We start from the raw sequence: 22,477 nt of genomic DNA on the forward strand, positions 1-22,477 counted from the left end.
CAGAACTGTCAATATTATTTGCAAAAGTAAGTCAAATTTTGGAAGCAATTTTGGCTCTTCATACATGCACTAAGTGTCACCTACTTCATATCCGTTTTGACAAAAAATTTTTTGTCATGTTTTGACAATGACCCCTTCATTTACAAGTGACTACATAATAAAGGGAGTCCTTCATCTATGTTTGGAGATTTTTGATTCACCCTGTACATTACCAATGGAAAAATTATTTAGGATAACATTTTAAATTTTAATTTAAAATTAAAGCATTTTATTAAGTTTTAAGTCTGATTTCCACTTTATAAAACAACCTCAAAGATTTTAGTCAATTCAAGAACAGAATCTAATCATAATATAGGAAATTCTCATTAGTTTTGAAATTCAAGGAATGAAATAATCACAATTTCAAATTATCTGAGATTTACATATTTCTGTACAATATGCCAAATGCCTTGTAACTGATGGAATTTATTGAGCAAACAGAATACGGCTACATATACAGAATGCTGTTTTCATTAATTAATAATTATTACCCACAGTTTATTTATACATTAATTATTAATATATAAATAAACTGTGTTTAGATCTGGTGAGAACCTTACAGGTTGTTAGATAGCTTTTATAAAAAGTAAAACAGAATTCCTCAAAATGTAGCTCAAACTATTTTTAACGTGGTCCACAAAGCAGTAAGTCAACCAAATCTAGTAGACTAGAGCCCTACAAATATATCAATCTGATATTCATAACCTAATCCAGAAATCCCAAAATCCAATGATATAAGAGAAAAAAGGGTATCTCATGGGTAAGGTGAAACCCAAAAATGTGTTACTGTAAAAGCAAAGCCATGTTGACTGCATTAGAGTTGTTCTTTGTCTATTGTTCTCTTACAGTATGGAGGCACATTGATCTAAATGAACCAGTTAACACACACATATCAATGTTCAGACAGAATTTTCACTTTGAATTTCGAAGTAGCCATATTTTGAACTAACTGAATTCCTTATCATGTAAATCTCTATAACCCAGGCTGGGATAAATAGTATAGTTACGAACCAATGGGATTTCAAACTATCCGAGTTCAAATTAATGAGGATTTCCTGTATTTATATTAAATATAAAATATAAATAAATTAATTAAATATTTATTAAAAAAAAACACTGAATATTGTTGATATATGCAATATTTTTTTACATACATCCAGTGTGAGTAGTTGAATAAATATTTACATTATAAAACTATTTAACTTATTTATCTTACTTTTGTTTGACATGTTGGTTGTGCTCCGCTTTCTATTAAAAGATAAACTACATCCATAAATCCTTCGCGAGATGCGAAATGGACGGGACAGTTTCCGTTCTGGAAAAGAAATATAGAATTTTGTTCATACAATACCTTGTAATTTGATCAGTATACAGTTAAAATTAAAATATACATTTATTTTAAAATATATTCAATATTCATTTGATTAAATTTTCTTCTAAATGTAGGATAACTTTTAATTATTTTAACTTTATATATAAAGTAAATGTCTATATATTATTAAGTATTATTTAGAAAGTTTTAAATATAACCATTTTATTAATTACTGGTAATTTTTGAAGATGGGCTCTTACAGATATGCTTAAGGGTGTCTAAGCTTTTGAGAAGAGCCTGCTCGGGGAGGGTGTGTCATGTATAAATTACACAGGTATTAAAGACATTTATGTCATCTAAAGATTAACAAACTTCATATCAAAATATAACCATTCTTCATAGTAACACAAGTAAAACTTATTGTGACATTATCACAATGCTGGTTGTAATTTTTAATCATATTTTTAATTTATTTAATTTAAAATATATGATCTAGATCTCAAATGATTAGTAGCTTGCCCCTGTACATCATACTTTTCCTGACAATAACAGTGTCTTGCCAGTCATCTATATAAATGTTTCAGAGAAAACTTTTGAATTAAAATCATGTGACTTCCTCTCTATATCAGAAGTTCATATATAGTTAATCAGGACCTCTTGCCCCTAAGCTTTCCATATCTGGTTTTGACTTTCATCCATATTTATATAGCTATAGGCATAGACCAGGGGTTGGCAACTATTGCAAACGTCCTTCCATGTGGTGACATTTGACGATAGGGAAGCACATGGGACGATTTTCAGTGGCACTCTGATTGAATAGAAATGTAGTAAAAATCATATTTTAATTATTAATTACATATTTAAATGGAAGTCATAGTTCAGCGAAGGCTGTGGTATTAAAAACGAATCTCGTTTGTATATTTCTATTACAGCATTTATGCTCTGTGTCGCCATCTACGTGTTATGCAAGTGCTTCACATGTAAGAACATAATTAAATTAACAATTTAACTTCAAAATTATACATTTTTGAAGTCTGTAATAATCAGATTAATTTTGATAACATATATAATAAACTTGGTAGAATCATGTCGATACTTGGAATAACACTATAACTTATGTTCAGCACAACACCAACCCTGAAAGGTTGCCAACCCCTGGAATAGACTATCTTACAATACCATATTTATATAGTATAGCACAAAGTTGACTATATAGTATACATCTTTAACAAGTTTGACATTGTTATAAAAATCACTCAAAGATTGTTTAAATTAAGAATTCAAAAATTGAGTTGTTTTCTTTCAACTTCTTGTTAATTTACAAATCCAAATAATTTCTTGGTTATAGAAATCTTACATATATAATTAGAAAATGAATAATTAGGACTTCTTTAACTAGGGAATTGGTTCAGAATTTTAAATTAGGAAGTCAGATTTAATACAGAGGATAGCCACAAAAGTTCTATATTATTATATAAATTCATAGCACAAAAATGAAGCTGTCTATTGAAATGCAATTTATGGTAAAAGAAATAACTCAAAACGATTTTGGAACAGATGTTTATAATGGTGCTCAATATATGGTACAAGTAGCTAGCAGAATTAAACAAGGTGACAAATACAGGAAAAAATGCATTATGTATTGTGGTTAGTTGAAACAAAATTGCTATAACTGTGCAAAGAAAGTATCACAGGAAGTATGGAAAGACGTCACCAAGTGTTCTTTCAATTTATGTTTGAATGGAGAAATTTAATGACGCTAGGGGACTAGAAGGTTGAGAAGTGTCAGCATTTGAAAGATTATGGTCTCTGATTGACATCAGATGGATCTGTGAAACAGGTTTGAGAAGCATTCTATGTAGGAGTCCAAGGAATTCAGAAGTTTATTGAACTAATAAAATATGTTAAGTTATTCTTTCTTTTATCACAAACCACATTTTAATAGACCACTTTGTTTTGTGCTATAAATATATACAGTAATAATAAAGGTCTTTCTTGGACATTCTGTATTTGAAATAATTTTTGAAACATTGAAAATTTATCATTTAGTACAATATGGTCATTCAAATATGATGTTAAAAAAGACTTAAAATTTGTGACAACCTACACCTTCCCTGTTACATTTTGTCACCAACTTTTATATATCCCCTATGTTGATATCACATTGATCTGCTACTCCGGATATTAAAATCAAGAATTTCTGTAAAACAGAGCTACAATACATTAATTTATTGATATTTTCTGCTAAACGAAGGATAGTTTTAAAATCAGACCATAAAAAATCAAAAGACATGCACTGATTAAATTTTCATCCTAGTTAATGGATCATCTTTAGAAATGGACAGTTGAAAGTGGAATGCTAGTGTCGGAAGGATGAAGGGATAGAGTCCAATAGAGTAAACAACTGGGGGAGGTGGGCTATGATGTCAACAGCTGATATGAAAGAGTGAGGAGAGATTGCCAGGTAGGGAGGGAGAAGGGCATCCTTGTTCTTTCTGTTTAAAGATATTTTAGCAACATGTTGACAAACAGTTTATATTCTTTTTTAAATTATAAGCAATATCATTTTCACTTGTCTTAATAAATAAACACTTTTACAATTTTAGCTTTTAAAAGTAATTTAATTTTAAAATAATTTGCTAAACATTTCTTGGTCACTTCACAAACTTTCAATTATATTATACTTTATGTCAGTTCAATATATGTATGCTCACAAGAATAGATTATCTTACAGTGGTCACAAAGTGCTTATACATGATATGATGTGCTTAGTTAATAATTGTTTTATGTTTTGGTAGGGCTTCTGTATGGTGAACACCAATATATACAATAGAACAGAGATTGATTATTTGTATTCAGCTTTACAATTGCTTCAATTTAAAAAATCATAAAAGAAAAATTCTCAACTTTATTTGACAATGATTAAAAAGTTAAAACCTATCAGGGACTGTTTTAATAATTTTCAACTGTCAATATGGAAGAAGATATTCAGAACAACACAAGGAAATTAAAATTTGTGCAGATAATGAAGGAGAATATATGGATAACTTCTAATGTGTAAGGATGGGACCAATTCATAGTAATCATTATAAAGTCAATAAATGATTCATAATTATCATTGTGTTTTTAGCTTTCTTATCACAATATTTTTTTTTATAAATTAAAAATAACAGTTTAAACTAAAGTAATACTTTTTACTCTTAAAATAGTTACCTGTTAATGTATTTAATTTAATATGTTTTTTCACTGTCAAAAATTTTTTCATGTTTTTTAGCATAGCAACCATTTTCAATGATATAAGTATTATACAGTACAGTACATATGCAGTGCTTTCTTAACCTAGGTTGTCATAGTAACAAATTTCTCTAGTATAAGGTAAATGTAGTATGATTGGTATAACATTACTTATCACTTATAAATATTTATGATAGATTTTATATGCATTAAATCTTATATTTCAAATCTAAAAATATTTTTATTAAACTTTGATGAAGCTTTTCATATAGATAACAAGAATTCATAGAAATAATTTTCCTTTAAAAAAAAATCACTTTTATAGAGAAAAACTTTTACAGGAAAAGTTTATTTTTAATTTAAAATTTAAACATTAAAATATTAAAATCTAATTATAAATTATATAAATTTGAATTTCATAATTTAAATAACTAAATAAAAACAAGAAGTCATTAAGAAAAGTTTGTATTTGATCAGTAGTATTGTAATTATAATGAATTTTAGTTGATCATATTTATGCTCTTGTCATCTCTTAAGTTTATGATTTTGAAGGTAAACATTGATTGTTTTTAATGAAAACAGCAGGCCTATTGCCTGTGAAATCCTTTGCAGTATGTCAATCTACCTTCTAATTTCAGATTACTAAAGAAAATAACTTTGTAAAAGAACAACAAAATCCAATTTGAATCAGAATATTTCCATATCACAGTTGATGATGATGTAAAGTGCGCATTCTTTTTGTACACAGAAATACTCTGGACTCTGATACAAAAGAGTAGTAAGTTCCAAAATGGAGTTCAAATATATGCAGCATAAACTATAAAAATATTAATGATAACGGAAAATAAACATAGATAAAAACTATTTCTTATTTTAAAATACTGATAGTAACTTCTTTATTGATATGCTATTAAATTACAACAAATTTTTAAAAACTTCACATAAAATTGTTAATTTCTACTTGAAAGAGTTGGATTTGATTTTTAAACAAAATTAATTCTTCCTTTTTATAGTTCCTTTTACTCTAACCAGATTATTCAGAGGGTATGAGAAAAATATAATTTGAGCATTATTTTTAAAAAATGTAATATATTAAGTTCCAACATTACAAGCATTATATAATTTTTAAAAAACATTCTTACATTATCACTAGCATTGATATCTGCTCCTTGACCTAAAAGGAGCCCTACTAAATTTTTATGCCCATGTGCTGCTGCCAGATGGAGAGCAGTTCTACCTTCTTTATCTTTTGCTTGAATTTGTTCCGTGGCACGGCTAATAATTATTCCTACAACAGCCATGTGCCCTCCACGTGCTGCTAGATGAATAGGGTACAAACCCTATTGAAAAAACATATAGTTTTATATTATAGACTTTCAAATATGATCAATGAACTATTTTTTATATAATGTTTTTTACTTACCTCTATTTGTGTTTTAGCGTCAATTTGTACTCCAGCACTATTGAGGAGTAATCTAACTACATCTTCATGTCCATGTTCAGCTGCGATATGAAGAGGAGTAAATCCGTACTAAAAACAAAATAATTTCTGTAATGTTAATCTTTCAAATTTTTATTTTAAATCGTATTTAAAATATTCTTACATCTTCTGTTTTAGTTTCTGATCTTTGTTCTGTAAGAAGTGTGGCTGGAACTTGGGTTAACATCTCACGAACAAAATCAGACTTCCCTTTACCAGCGGCTATATGTAATGCCGTAATACCTAACTATAAATTAAATTGTAAGCCATATATCTTAAGATATACATCATAAATTATAAATATAAAACAATAATTGTTTATTGTTTTAAAATATAATTTTTTAGCTGTACCTTTTTGCTTACTATTCTCCACGAAACAGCATTATTCAGAGCTTGTAAGACACTAACATGACCATGAATAGCCGCAAGATGAATTGGAGTGTAGCCATCCTACAAAATTTAATTAAAATAATTTTTACTCAGTTAAATTATTTCATTAATAAATTAAATATTTTAAGTCACAAATGTAGCAAAGAGTAAATTATGAGTAATATGTTGTTATTGTAACAGAAAAATACTCTATTTCTTTGATTGGGGAATACTAATTACAGTAATTAGCAATAATGTTAAAATACACACTTATTTAATATTTTTTTTAAATTAACCATAACAGAATATTATATATTATTTATAGAATCTTCTAACTCCTATATTAAGGTGTTAAAAGGAGTTATAAATAGGATGATTACACAAGTCTGCAAAAAAAATTTTTTTCCAGCTGCATGGAATATTTTTGCTGAATTATGTTTTAAAGTTCAGAGATTCTAAAAATGACTTCCATAACATCCTATCACCTATCAGTTTTTTGCAAAATAAAAACAAATATTTGATAAAAACTCTTATTTATTACAATGAACTAAATATATTATGTTTTCTTACAACTAATCAAAAAATTGTTTCTGATATTTATACACAATTTTAGGTTTACTCCTTTTTCTTACGACGCCTTTTCTTCTTCTCTTTGATGCTTCTCTGAACTCCGATTTCCTTCTCTGGTTTCTCGCTTGAGCATCCAACAGTAGTCAGCTAATGTATTGACATCCCATTTTCCTTGGTAACGTCTCTCAATATCACGGACATTCTGGTGAAATCTTTCATCCTGTTCTTCACTGTAGGCTCCCAAGTTTTCGAGAAAATAGTCAATACGGGAATGTAAGAAATGAACTTTTAAAAATAAGCTAATCTTGCATCCTTGAGCTTCATGCACTGCCAGCATGCGTTGTACAATGGTTTTGTAGTCAGGGTCCTTAGTATTCCCCAAAAACTTATGCATTACATTCTCGAAAGAGTCCCATACTTCTTTTTCCTTTTCTCCCATTGTTTCCAAAAAGAGGGGATCAGATAAGGGGGGTGTTGACTTTTCACTGTGTATTCACCACAAACATAACAGAAGCTGTGGGGAGAAATTACACAACCTCTGCGACCCATATTCCAGAAATAAAAATACAAGCGCAGTAACGTTCGAATGCTGGATATAAACTGAGTGTGGCATTAGATGGCCAGCGAGATACTGAACTTATTTAGCTTGTTGAAACACGATCTAATCCAACAGCAAGTTGTTTATATTTATTTCTAGTATCCTAGATAACATGTCGAAACATGCTCAACCTCACTAGTAATATTACTCACTATCAACTTTTAGCCTGTTTCTACACGATTATGCGACCTTCCTCCTAACGCTAAAACTATTTAACCCATCTCCCCCTACCACTACCCTACTACTCTCTTCAATCATTAACATTTTTTTAAAATTTATTGCCAAGTCCAGCTATAATTGATAGAATTAATGTGAGAAGTCTTCGTTTTAAGGCCATTTTTTAAATAAAAAAAAATACTAAATTTTAAGTTAACTAGGAAAATTACGCTAAATACAAACAAAAACTTAAGTGTAACAAAAAATTGACGAGATGGAATTTTTTTGTATTTTTTATGTACCAAGTTGAAATCTATAAGAAAATGTATAAAAATCCTATGCAGTTTTTTACTTGCAGACCTGTGTTATGACCCATGATCATCAGCATTGTTATGAATAATTGCAAGATGAATTAGAGTGTAGCCATCCTATAAATTAAATTTAAATAATTTTATTTAATTATTTATATACATGATAATATTTGTGAATATTAATGTTATACTTTATAACTCCTTAATATAATTCATTTAAAAATTTTAAATATTAAAATACGTTAAAAACTTCAAAACTAAAACAACTTTAAAATGTATAAATAATATAATGTTATCTAAAATTCAGAAATGGATAGCACGCATCGTTTAATAGGAGAAACTTCTTAACATATAGGCGTTAAATTACAAATGAATATCGCTAGATCAACAAGCGCTTTCGACGATAATTATTTTCGTCTTCGTCAGGTCGTTAAAAACGGTTAAAGTCCTTTTTTTTANGGACAGCATGCCAATTGTTTACTAGGAGAAACTTCTTAACATATAGGCATTAAATTACAAATGAATGTCGCTAGATCAACAAGCGCTTTTGACGATAGTTATTTTCGTCTTCGTCAGGTCATTAAAAATGGTTAGTCCTTTTTTGAATATGAATATCAAATTATTCCAACGGTATTAATGTTTTGGAACGAAAGCAACAGTATAATGTAAGAAAAAAGAATTTAAATAAAAACACGCACGGTTATAATGTGCATGTGCTATAAGCCTCCAAACTGTGCAGCTAGATACATTGTTTTAGGCAGTTATACAAGTTAACCCACAAAGGAGGCAAATCAAGTGTGGGGTTGCATGGATTTAGTATGTTGGTAAGGAGGGCCTCCCAAATATACACGAGGCTTCTGTTATTACAATGTCTTAGTATGACCAACTGGTCCCACAATGGGGTGTGTTGGTGTTCTAGCGAGCTCAGTTTCACTCTTGCCTGCCCTGATAGAACACTGATGTTCCGAAATACGATAAGACAACATTCTGGTTGTCGCGCCAGTATCCACCACCGGACATATTTTCCAGTGGAATAGAATAAACCCCAGATCTTTCTAGTGTGGAAGTAGGATCTCTGTCGTTGGATAGCAACCTCCTAAGATTTGGCCGCGGAGAAACTGGCAGAAAAAGCGCATGTCGTCTAAAAATACGGACAGTGACATGGCCACAAAACGGTAACATGGGAAGGACTATTTTTTTGGATTCTTTTGGGAGATGTAGTGTAGTAGCGGAAAAAAGTGATCTTTTTACCTTATTTAAGATGTACATAAACTTGGCATTAGTATAGCCCGCCTCATTTACCGCAGAGCGAGTAGCATTAAGCTCAGTATCGATAGCAGCTTGGCTGAAAAATAACAGAAAGACCCTTCTGATTAAAGAGGCAATTGCCGCATTGATGTAATGTTGCGGCTGGTATGATGTAGCAGAGATTAGGGGAGGAACACCGCTGAACTTATGGAAAACTGAGTAACTATAGTATTCCGGGATTTAGTAATTTTTAGATCCAAAAATGCGATTTCTCTTTTATTGTCTTTTTCTCGGGTAAAATTAATTGTGGGTTAAACGGTCAATTCATTGTGGGATAATTTAATATGAAAATTAACACTGTTGGAATATTTTTTCATCGTTAAACTAGTTTTTTTTATGTAAATTAACATAATGAATTTAAACAAAATATGTACTGTACCTATATTTCTCTTTTTATTGTTTACACTGTGCCTCATTATGTATGGATTTACAATGATAAGTTAAATTATTTAAAAGAAATAAAATCTGCTGAAAATATTTTACGAATATTCTCCTTTTTAGAAATTCTGTAAGCATTAATTGATGTTAAACAACATAGAAGATGCTTAATAATTTATGATTACGTGTGTTGATACCGTGAGAGGATGTCAGAAAGTCCCTATTTTAATCGACAAAGTGCGGTTACTCTGATGCTAATTAGTAGCTCATATCCTCACTAGATGGCAATGTTGTTCATATACATAGAACCCGTCAAGTCTTGGAGAAGTGATGAAATGAATTTTTTAGACTATACATAATACACAGAATACTTTTGGTAAATTTCACTCCTTGCGGAGTAACATCCAATGCAGCTAGTTATCATACCATTATGATGAAACTTAAATAGGGTGTTCGTCGCAAGAGGATGGATGTTGTCAGTGTTTCTGCTTAGTGCAGCAACAACATACACTGAGAGCAAGCCGTACAGTACATTACTTATCGTAAATATTAAATATTTAGCTCTGGAAAAATTTCACTTATTCCGTCCATAATCCTGGTTTAGGCTACACCATGGACTTCAATCTATACCTCAAACTGAAGACTCATTTTCGAAGCTTAAACGTTCAGCTGATGAATATATTCAAGAAGTTAAGCATCGACTATTTCTTCATTTTTCTACATCAAGATGTGAATAGCAGGCTAACACGTTATCGGTTTTTACGGATGGATTAATACCCATAAAAACTTGAATCTCGCATATCCAACATGGATTTGGCCAAGTTTATTTGCTGTGAACTAGATAAAATTCATATAAATATGCAAAAATGGCCCTCTTAATGCCTGCACAAAAGAAAGAGTTTAAGAAAATTCACCAAAGCTTCGATTTCATGATCTACTGCTACGATAAATACTCAACAATAGACTAAATATGTGCCTGTATCTGTTTCGTGTTTCAGAATTGTAACTCCTTTAAGCTTAAAAGAGGGGGAAAAACATAAGAAACCTTACTTTTGACTTAATAAAATTAAATAATTTAAAAGAAATACCTTAATTAAATATAAGAATTTAATTTATATTCGATTATTAATTTTTTGTAATAAAATGTTATTTTTGATATTGATTTCACAGTTATAAATTCCACTTATCAAAAGCTGCACTTAATCACGAAAGAAATTATTTAATGCCTCTGTTAATAAACCTATTTTTCATAGAATAAGATTAAAATCACTTTCAGCAAAATATACTTACAGTAATAATAATATAGATTTGTTAACTATGTATGTCACTCGTAATTTACAACTAAACAATAGAAAAAAGCTTACCTTATATTATATTTTATTGTCTGTAATATGTTTAATAAACATTTAAACATAGATTATGTGAGAGTACCAGGCTATCAGAAATATGATGCCCTGCCTTTCTCCGAAAGTCATTAAAAAGTAGAAATTACAGTGAGACAAATAAAAACAAAATTTTTACGACTTTTTAAAAGAAACGTTGCTCTATATCATTTTCGTATCCTGTTTTTATATCAGAGACTAAATTTTGTGGCCTCTTTAAGTCTGGGACACGGCTAAGTGGCCCTATTCGCCACTATCTGGGCCCGATTATAGAGATATATTTACATTTTTAAGGGTAGCTTGTAACAGAGAACAACAATGATTGTATAATAATAAACAGGGATTACATTTGCATAAAATATTTTCCTTAATTATTCCTTTCCTTATTTGCTCAACTTTAATAAAATGTCTTTTAGTTTATTTATTTTATTATATTCCCACTGACCAGTAGNTATTAATATCATAATAGGACTGAATAAACATAAAAATTGTTTTAACAAAATAAACAAAAATAGATATAAAATCTTAGAAGTTTTAAAAATCATTTTTTAAAATATGAATTTAAAAGAAGTAAAAAAGCTTTAGGATCATTATATTACCGTTTTTTGATGCATATTGCCTGTGGGTTATCTATTTAGAAGATAAAATGGGGTACTGCTTTTGGTTATAGGCTGACTTTAAATTGCAATTACTAAACTCGCACCTATAGAGTAACAATTGTTATATAAGCGCGATGTATGCTATAAGTTTATAGCAAGATTTAATTTAATTTTCATTCTAGCAATTTTCTGCAGGTTATAAAATATGGTTTACCAATTACGTAAAATTAAGTTTAAACAAGCACTGCTCGGAGCAATTAATTAAGGGGTATGGCAGCATGAATTTAGAACTATAACATGATTGACAATTTTGTTTTATGTGAAACTAATGTTTAGACAAATAATGATAAAGAAAAGCTTCTTATTAAACTCGCTGTAAATTTTTTAAAATGAAAAATACACTACATTAGGGCATTTGGTATAATTACCGAAACAATGCAGGGCGATTCAAAAGTCTCCATACATAAATGGTTCACGTATCAGTCATAGAATATGACCTAAATTGGTAGCATAACTGAAAGCACGTTAACACGTCTGATATTATGGCATGTACAATCGGTAGTAGCCTACATAGCTTCAGGTAGTCTGTTTTGTACAGAGACTTCACTCGCCTGTAGTTTATCTAGCATGAAAAAAGCATTAGATTTTTCAGCAGTTTAGTACTTCATGTATGTTCTAAAGTATTAAATCATTCTCCTTAGTGTTTGTGTATGAGGAAGAATGAGGGGAAAATCAAATTAATATTATTGATTTTGTTTTTTGTAAAATGGATCTGATGTTGCACTATTCCCCTGTTTTGATTAGCCTATATAAATCTTTCAAAATTCTAAATTTTATTATTATATTCCTGATTCAAAATCTTTAATGTTTATTTTAAGATTTTTTAATTAGGAAAATTATAGATTAGATGAGATGAAAAATATGTTTAATCAATTTTTCTTCTTTAATTTAGTGAAGTTCATACCTTAAAAATAGCATCAGCTTGTCTAAATAGATTTTCTAAATAAAAATTTCTTTAAGATCGTCTGGTATTTTACAAATTATTCATAAGAAATAACATAAGAAGCTTTTCGAACTTAAATTTTATAATTAAGTAATAATTAATTTATTTATTCTAACTTACAGACGAGGACTATTTACACGTGAACAAAACAAGCTAAGCTTAAAACTTCGTGTTAAAATACAGTTTAGGGCAGGGGTGTCCAACCATTCTGTTTCTCTGGGCCACATTGGAAGAAATCATGGAGTTTTGGGCCACAAGTGTATTATACTTGCGGCCCAAATACAGTGGTGCCTCGTATAACGTACGCCTCGAATAACGGACGCTGCGAACAACGGACTTTCTGTTTGGCCGTTACGTGAGGCGAACAACATTTCTGCGAACAAATTGCGAATGATGTTTCCACTCTTTTGCCGTTGCCAATGACAATCTACTATTTTTAGAATATATTAGTATTATTAGAATATATTATTAATATATCAAGTACAGAGCTCCCGTTGGGATTCGGCTTACTCCCTTGTTTATTACGTACTGTACATCACCTCAGTGCAAGGTATTTACATTTATTCAAGTGTTGTGCAAATCATGGCTTCTAAAAAACAGAAAGGTGATTTCAATTGAAACAAAACAAGACATCATCAGAAGGAGTGAAAGTTGACAAAAATTTCCTTGTCGAATGGGGAGAGGTTCAAGAGTTTACCAACACTTATTATCCGAACAGAGCTGAGGCCAACAGGATCAATGATCTCTACAATGACACCCTTGCCCGTCATTTTCGTCAGGTGTTGAAGAAGAGAGAGAAACAGACCACCTTGGACATGTTTTTCAATAATCCAACTGCCAAAAAACAAAGGATGGAACAAGAAGAGTTGACCCTGCAAGCTCCGGTAGCCTCTCCTGAATCTGACTCCGATTAAAAATCAATAAAAAGAGACCCGCTGCAATGTGTAAAAAGTCTGTATTTGTATGAATGTGTGAAGAAAGTGTTCCTCCACCTCCTTCTCATAACATCTGACTACCCGGCATAATTGATGACTGCTCCATTTTCACTTTTTTTAATGGTACAGTACGGTTATTTTATGCTGCGGAACGAATTATACGTTTTAATTAGTATGTATTTCTATGGGAAAATGCGTTTCGTATAACGGACGTTTCACTTAACGGACGTGCACCTAGAAGGGATTAAGTACATTATATGAGCAGTGGCGTAGCGTGGGTGTCAGCCGCCCGGGGCAAAGGAAAATTTCGCCGTCCCCTTAGTTAGGTATCTCAATTTAAAAGACTAAAATTCAGTTTCGTCACAGAATAAGTAATGAAAAATTCCGTGCTAGTGTTGCCACCTTTTTAAAATCGCGCTGACCCGGACGGCAGGTGAAGTTTGTTCGAACAGAAGTTCCTGACGCATGCATATGTCATTTTGCAATGCGAAGAATAATGTGCAGTACATGTCGATTCTAAATCAGTTACAGTTAGCGACTAGGGAGACTCGGGTAGGAGTAACGTAGGTAACCTAGATGACGTAGCTCTATTGGATATTGGAGGTGTATATGACTACGAATGAATCTTACAAGCAAGAAAAAAAAAAAAGGTCGACAGGTTGCGCACAATATAGTCGGGTAAAGTTAATAGTTCATCCGGACGGTGAGTCGATTCCCGGACTGTCCGGTTGGTAACACTATTCTGTGCTCATTTCAATCGATCCGAATCGTAGGTGCGACGAAAATATGAAATGAAATGGTTCAAATTTTTACAAGATATTATTTTATTTATTGTGAAATTTTGCCGCTCCTAAAACGTGCAGCCCCTGCATCCCCCACTACGCTACGCCACTGTATACGAGGCACCACTGTATATTGTGGCCAAATCCTTACAAGTATATTTAAGGATTAACATGTCTAGATTATAGTAATAAATATTAAAAGTTTATCACGAAAAAGAATACTGTATTTTTAAAAATTACTTCTACAGACACTTTTAATTTTTGCTTAGAAATAGATAAATTCATTTATTATAAAGGAAACAAATAAAAATTTACTTGAAAAACACAGATATTTGTTTTATTTGGGTTTCTAATGAATAAAAAACGACGAAACACCATTTTAAAGTGTATTTTTATTCAACTGATATATTTATAAATAATACGTAGCCCAAAAAGCAGCCAATGCGCGAAATGATATTTTTTACGCCAAACTAAAAAAAGGATAGTCAAATTTGGCGCAAAATAGCCAAATCATGCAACGCTGGAAGGAATACTAAATAAAGCTGGAGTTGGGACTCAAAGGATTATAGACCCAAATGAGGGGAAAGGAGAGAAAGGACAAAAGATAAAGAAGTGAGGAAGGTTGGAAAATTAAGGGTCAATATTTGCACAACAGAAGATCTATTTAACCTTTCTTACTACTTTTTATCTCTCTACTTTTTATCTCCCGAATTTGGGTCTATAGTTCTTTAAGTCACAACTCCAGCTTTATTTAGTATATCTTCCTCATTCACACATTTTTAAGTATTTGAAAATATTTCCTTTCCACTCAAATATAAAATATGTATAAATGTTTACGGCTTTGAGTTTATGCCGTTGAAATAAATAAATAAAAAAATACAAAAATTTTTTCGGTTTTGTTTACACGTTTATTGGGCCACATTAGAAATTGCTTTGGGCCACCGCGCGCCGGTTGGACACTGCTGGTTTAGGGCCTCATATTTTTAAAGTTACAGTATTATTACTTACTAGAGAGGCTATTCCTCTTATGTGGTATAGTTTTTATTTTCGTACTAGCAATTTCCTGTTATACGCAGGCATAAATTATACGTCTGAAAATGCGGTTCTTTGATATAGTTTTTATTTTGCGTTATTTTGCTGTAAATGTTTTATTGTTAATTTTGTGGTAAAATATCATACAGGAGTGTGATTTTACATTATACTTCTCTATGATACTTTTGTTTATAAATAATTAAAAAATTATCATAAATAAATAAAACTTATATGAAATGAGTGTAAAATCATACAGCATTTTCCTCCGATGCTGAAGCTCCTGCTTGTAGCAATACTAGGACAACATCACCATGACCACCTTCTGCAGCAAGATGTAAAGGAGTGCATCCACTCTGGAAAGATAATTCATAAATAAATAATAGAATAGAAATATGAAGGTTTAATTCTTATTACATATAAAATATCTTCATATTTTATATATTATGTAGTAAAGAAATTGAAATATCTAACCTTGGTTTTCGCTGAAGTAATCAGAGTTTTATTAAACTTCATCAATTCCTTTATTACACCAACACTTCCTTTCATTGCAGCAATATGGGCACAATTGTAACCCTCCTAAAATATTTAAAATATAATTAAATATAAATAAATGTTTTTATTTAAAAAAATTTATAGTACATATAATATTATGAACTTTATACATAGAAAATACATTAATTAAAAATCCTTAAGAGAACATTTATTTTTCTTTGTTTATAATAATAATTATAATTATAAAGAATTTTAATATGATAAAATTACATTTTAAGAATCTTCTGAAGCCAATTATATATTTATAAAAGTTTTAAGAAATTAATTTTTTTAATATACATTAATATAATGATGTAAATCGATACGGAAATGTAATTTATTATAATTTTTTCTACTGCTACACGCAAATAAAAATTTTGGAAAGTGCCCAAGATCTATAAAATATTTTATAATTTAATAAATATATATAAAAAAGTTTTTACCTTGTTAGCGAGTGAAACAAGTTCTGGTTTGTGCCGTAGAAAAAGTTTTACAATTTCAGAATGGTCGTTTTGTGCTGCTAGCAGTAATGGAGTTTGTCCATGCTAAAAAAATATTTTTTTTAAATTAATTAAAATCGAAGATTTTTATATATTAAACATGAATTAAATTAAAAGGAAGAGTATATTACTTACATTATCAAGAGCATTAGCATCTGATTTTAATTCTAATAAAATATTGCACACTTGTATCTGTCCTTGTTCGGCAGCCAGGTGTAGAGGCGTTTCTTTATTCTGTTATTTCGAAATAAAACTTTTTATTATTTACTTCAAATTTATATAATTATTATTATTTGAACTATGTTCTAGATACACAAAGATTTTGAGTTTCTTGAATCGAGCAATTTGTATAAAAAGAAGAAGAAAAGCGCACTTCTCCATGGAAGATGTTAGATGAGGAGGAAAAATTGGTGTAGATATGAATTTTCTAAAATACATATTATCAATTCAGCTCTTTTTTATGAACTGTTGAGTAATCACAAAAAGAACTTTCTAACGCTATTGGACTACTTGGGATTCCTAGTCATTTGTTCCATCAGCTTATCACATATGGGGCTTTATATTTTTTATATTTATGATGCCTATAGACTGCGACTTCATACTAATCTTTCATGCCACTATTTTTCATAATCTTCCTCTACGCTGTCCTAGTTCTTACTGCTAAGATTCTCACTACTTGTACCCCATTCATAAATTTAAACATTTGATTTACTAAAATATTGAGATACTTACTAAAGTCAAGGCGTCTAACATTGCTCCATGCTGAGTTACCATCTGACGAACAATATTTCCATACCCATTCTTCGCAGCCATATGAAGAGGTGTCATTCCTTTTTTGGATCTGACATTTATAAAAGCTTTATACTTTAGTAATAATTCGATAACGTCGTTATGTCCCTTTTCGGCAGCTAAATGTAATGCAGCTTTACCATTCTATAACGTAAAAAAATTGATTTAGGAACTAATTTTTAAAGAAATTTTAAAAGAAATAATGCTTGCCTCGTCAAAAACATCCACTCTTGCTCCATGCTTCAAAAGAAAGTCCACAATTGCTAAGGTACCAGCTTGGCAAGCAAATAATAATGGGGACCAACCATCCTACATAGATAAAGTTAACGTACTATACTTAATAATTCATATAAATTTATATTTTAAAAATTAGTTTGTATGAGATATTTACTTTTGCTTGTTTGTTGCAAAGCGTTTGCATTTCGTTTGGACTCATTCCTGATACCAATTCTTCCATTATACTTACATTCCCTGATCGACTGCAATAATGAAGAGGCGTTTCGCTAGTCTATAATTACATTAAAATTAATTTAAATTTGGAATATTTTATTTTAATGACGATCTAAAACTCTGTACTTATATTTAATTATCATTAATTTGGTTTTATTAACTATGCAATATATCTAAAATTTTATTATTTTTATTAGTGAAATCACTTCGTGTTATTATTATTATTATTATTTACGTTTCTTGTTAATATATAAATTTATTGTTATTTTTTCTAAAGATATTGTTAACAATTAACTGTTAACTGTTAGGGCCTGAGAGAGTTGAGATGAGGCCTTTTACCTCTACGAAAACCATAAAGATAAATTAATAAAACTTAATAAAACAAATAAAAGTAGTGAAATGGCTGATTTTATGTTTAATAAATTAAATAATTACATATATATATATATATATATAAAGGAATCTACTGGCATCTAGCTCAGTAGGGTCTTTGTTCTGTATGTTATCTTATTGATTCTATTATTTTTAAATATTTTATTACGTGTATTATTTTTTAAATTATATTTTTATTATTATTTGTAATGTTTAACTCACTATTTTAAATAATATTTTATAGTATATTATATCAGCATTTCCCAAACTTATTGGTATAACGGAGCCCTTAAGCAAGGAAAATATTTTTTGAGGAGCCCTCACAACTCATCCGTATCTTTTTTCTATAAATTTATACAATTGAGAGAGACCACCAGATTCTATTTTGTTTTATTTTGTATTATTATTTTATCGAACGGTTAAGTTGAAAAAAAATATATATATATCTGTTTACTAATAAATTTATAATATATAAATATTTTATTTTTATCATTCAATGAAATGTCAGTTGTACGAACGATGCGTGATAAGGTAAATGGCAACTACCGTGCTAAGGTGTATTGCCGACTCAAATAAATAACTGTTCGTTTAAAAATAGTTATAAAATAAATAAATAACGCATTTGATCCGTTAACTTTGAAAATACTTTAAAAATTGTAAACCTAATACTATTTAAATGAAAAATTGTTACTTTACATGTTTTCAAAACGATAAAAATGCAAAGTAATAATAATAATAATATATAAATTATAATTACATTGTTTTAATCTAATTAGTATTTATTTATTTAACATTTTCTTTATTATAATTATTATTTTATTTCATTTTCTCTGCTATTTATTGATTTCAAATTAATAANATATAGTTAAGGCAGATAGAAAAAATAAAATATTTATAAAATTCTCTCTAAAAATCTATCACCGATAAATGGGCTATTTTTCTATAGAGAAGTCCACGCGGGAGGCACTCCTCCTTGACAGTTCGCTCTCGTGTTGCATTACCTTATCTCATACAATAACAACAATTAGGCTACATAAAGTTTCCCATATTTAAAGAAAAAATTTTGTTTAATAAGGAAATTTTAACTTTAAATCGGAGAAATTTATAAATTCTATTATCTTTAAAAAAATCCTATAAAATAGGGAAATTTTAATTGTTAAAAACAGAAATTCATAAATTTCGTTTCTGTTAAGGAAACAAAATTTATAATTACAACGTATTAAAAGTTAGAATTTTCCCTTATTAAAAAGTTTAAAATTACAAACTTTGTTTCTGTTTTAAGTGCTGTAAGTGTAAGATTAAATGCATTTAAAATCGAAATAAAAATCAAATAACTCTTAGAAATCGGTGAAGAATCATTAAAATAAAAAAAGCAAATATAATTTTATTAATATATCTAATTTGCACATTTTAATAACAAGATTATAGACGTGGCAGGAAGCATTTTAGAAAGCTTTCCCTCCCTTTTCATATACACAAAATTAGAACAATTGCGTGCAGAATGCGAAAGACCTTTAATGAAAGTGTTCCAATGAAACAATAGGAGAAAATCATATTTAGTTCTCATAAAAATTCAAACGGATAAAAGTCACGTAAACAATTTTATGCTACAAAAAATATTTTAAAAAGTTTTCTCACATTATTAGTGACAAGTGTTACATTAGCGCCATATTCCAATAAAACTCTAGCAATATCGCGATCTTCTGATGGTGTATGATTCATTTCTTTAGTCAACGAAGCTGCATAATGAAGAGGTGTTTCTCCTGCCTTTAAATAAAATTAGAATATAAATATCGTGGTTAATTTATATGTATATTTAAAGGATGACTCAAAGATATCTACTAAGTTTAATTCTTTATCACAACTGAACGACGAGGTATACAAATCTTTGTTAAATCATCATTTAAAGCCCATTATAATGCGTTCAATATAACTTCAATGATCGTGGAAAGCATTATGGAAATGAATGACTAGCCTAAACAAAGGCATATGCACTTTATGCCAGTGGTACCATGTAATGCCAGTAGGTACAGTACCATGGACTACTGCGCACTCCTTTGACCTGCTACTCTCCGGTTATGAATCAATGAGATTTCTTTTCATGAAGATAATTCTAGAGTAAGTGCATTAAATCAATACAAAGACTTTGGAGTTACTGAACCATCTGCATATTTTCCAGAACTGTCCTTGAAGCTTCTTATCATAAAGTGCACCACACAAATTCAAAAAGTCAGAGCTTGAGTCATCTACTCTCGAGTCTAAATATTCTCTATTTTGAGAAATGTTTTTAAAGTGTGACGTTAAATTTTGGGAGAAGATTGGGGAAGATCGAGACTGAGGTTGAGGACAAACATATTGAACACAATACAATATAAATGGCTCCATATGCTGATTTGAGTAAGATTTGTATACCTCGTCGTTCAGTTTTAATTAAACTTATCAGGTATCTTTTAGGTCACCCTGTATTTAATATTTATAGAAAATTTACCTCATTTTGTTGATTTACTAAGAGACATACTGTATCTTCGGGATTTTTCTTTTTCCAATATTCTAAAATTAATTTTACGATGCCGTAATGGCATCGACTGACAGCAATGTGTAAGGCACTTTCACCATCCTGTAAGTTAAAAGTTTATGCAAATATATGTAATATTTGATATTTAAATATTCAGCAACAAATAATATTTACCTCAGATGTGATTCCGAGTTCGATTTCTTCTTCTTCGAGTAACAATTTTGCAGTTGGAATGAAACCGTAATGGGCAACTATGTGCAGAGGTGTCTTCAACCCCTAAAAGTATTACCGTATTTACTATCTTTCGAGCTTTTTTTTATAATTTTAAAGTGTATAAAAGAGATCTTTCTTACTACTTCTGTGAGAGCATTCACGTCAGATCCACATTTTATTAGTAATTCTGCACATTTCTGACCGTTTTCTGTTCTGCAAGAGATGTGCAATGGTGTTTCTCCATCCTACATATAAAAATTCATCAATATTTAAGTTATAAATTAAAATTTATATTCACTAACGTTAGTAAATTTGTGTGAAAGCATACTTTTCCGCCTTTAAGATGCACTTGAGCACCAAAACCTAGCAGAATTTCTAACACCTCTGCCTGGTTATTCATAGCAGCTGCATGTAGAGCTGTCAAATTATCCTTTTAAAAAAACGCAAAAGTTAAATAAAATTAAGAAATATTTTTGCTTTTAAATTAAACAAAAACATCTTTAAGAATTCTCACATTTGTTTTTGAATCGACTTGCTCTCCTCTGTGTATTAAATTCTTAATTACTTCTACATACCCGTGTGCTGCGGCCATATGAATGCCTTTGGCTCCAGTCTAAATTATACAAAAAGTTAAATAAATGTACTTGATAAAATAATTTTAAAATGTAGAAATCTTTTAACATATTTACTTTGTTTGGCATCTGTAAAGGTACTCCTTTCTTCAGGAAGACCATAGCTGTATCAGGATGCCCTGATTCTGAAGCCAGATGCATTAAAGTACTGCCATCCTATACAATTTCAAAATTATTATAATTAAAAAACATTAAATTATATTAAATTTATTAAAGATAATTACATTCTATCGCTTAATTATACTTAATTATAGCACAAACATCATATCTTACCGGCTTATCAAGCCTCAAATAATCCTTCTTTTTCATGTTTCTATCACTAAATAATGTTAAACATATATACTTAAACACAATTAATTATACATAAATTACATTTTATGTAAGTTATTTGAATATTAATTACATTTAAGAACGTTTTTAAGGAGCGATATTGTTCTAAACTTGAGTTTACAAGTAGAAGAACTTGAAGTTCTATGAGTGAAGAACTTGAGCAACGAGTCGAGAGTCAAGTAAATTTTAAAATACCACTAAATGGTATATTATAATATATTCATAATGTTTTCCGGCAGGTGATAATTTTATAAATTTATAGTTTTTAACCGTTTCCTCCGGATGTTGCAGCGATGGAGGGGTTGGAACGTGGAATATTCATATGATATTGTTTATAATTGTATAATGAATAAATACCGTCACGTATTTCAACGTTTTTATATCGTGACTGTAACCTAGTTAATACATTATATATAATTTATATATATATTTAATGAAACAGGAAGAAAATATGCTTAAAATTCAAGTAATATTTATCAAAAACCACGACTTTCATTTTATAAAAAAATAGAAAAATATTGTACACGCAAATAAATAAATTATAAAATGAAAATTACACATAAAAATTAATTTTATACTGAATAATTTATATTTTTTTATGATATTTTAAAGTTATAATCTAAAATATAGCCGATTTGACATAAAAAAGCTTGTATA

General features: G+C 29.6%; 1 protein-coding gene across 1 annotated transcript in view; it reads right to left on the minus strand.

Annotated features, from left to right (window-relative positions):
* The window catches only part of LOC111624006 (serine/threonine-protein phosphatase 6 regulatory ankyrin repeat subunit B-like), an 84,598-nt gene that overhangs the window by 36,892 nt on the left and 25,229 nt on the right, over nucleotides 1–22,477 (minus strand). The window contains exons 7-25 of the mRNA XM_023366772.1: nucleotides 21,548–21,646; nucleotides 21,373–21,471; nucleotides 21,187–21,288; nucleotides 20,999–21,103; nucleotides 20,820–20,921; nucleotides 20,619–20,747; nucleotides 19,769–19,897; nucleotides 17,700–17,816; nucleotides 17,519–17,617; nucleotides 17,252–17,452; nucleotides 16,655–16,753; nucleotides 16,463–16,564; nucleotides 15,960–16,064; nucleotides 15,743–15,841; nucleotides 6,417–6,515; nucleotides 6,190–6,312; nucleotides 6,009–6,116; nucleotides 5,728–5,925; nucleotides 1,256–1,354 (exon numbers count right to left, since the gene is read on the minus strand). Of these exons, the coding sequence (XP_023222540.1) occupies nucleotides 1,256–1,354; nucleotides 5,728–5,925; nucleotides 6,009–6,116; nucleotides 6,190–6,312; nucleotides 6,417–6,515; nucleotides 15,743–15,841; nucleotides 15,960–16,064; nucleotides 16,463–16,564; nucleotides 16,655–16,753; nucleotides 17,252–17,452; nucleotides 17,519–17,617; nucleotides 17,700–17,816; nucleotides 19,769–19,897; nucleotides 20,619–20,747; nucleotides 20,820–20,921; nucleotides 20,999–21,103; nucleotides 21,187–21,288; nucleotides 21,373–21,471; nucleotides 21,548–21,646 (2,214 nt within the window). The remainder of the gene's footprint in view (nucleotides 1–1,255; nucleotides 1,355–5,727; nucleotides 5,926–6,008; nucleotides 6,117–6,189; nucleotides 6,313–6,416; nucleotides 6,516–15,742; nucleotides 15,842–15,959; nucleotides 16,065–16,462; nucleotides 16,565–16,654; nucleotides 16,754–17,251; nucleotides 17,453–17,518; nucleotides 17,618–17,699; nucleotides 17,817–19,768; nucleotides 19,898–20,618; nucleotides 20,748–20,819; nucleotides 20,922–20,998; nucleotides 21,104–21,186; nucleotides 21,289–21,372; nucleotides 21,472–21,547; nucleotides 21,647–22,477) is intronic.

This window comes from Centruroides sculpturatus, unplaced genomic scaffold, assembly GCF_000671375.1.
Source record: "Centruroides sculpturatus isolate CEXI.00-Female unplaced genomic scaffold, Cexi_2.0 scaffold370, whole genome shotgun sequence".
Classification (NCBI taxonomy): domain Eukaryota; kingdom Metazoa; phylum Arthropoda; class Arachnida; order Scorpiones; family Buthidae; genus Centruroides; species Centruroides sculpturatus.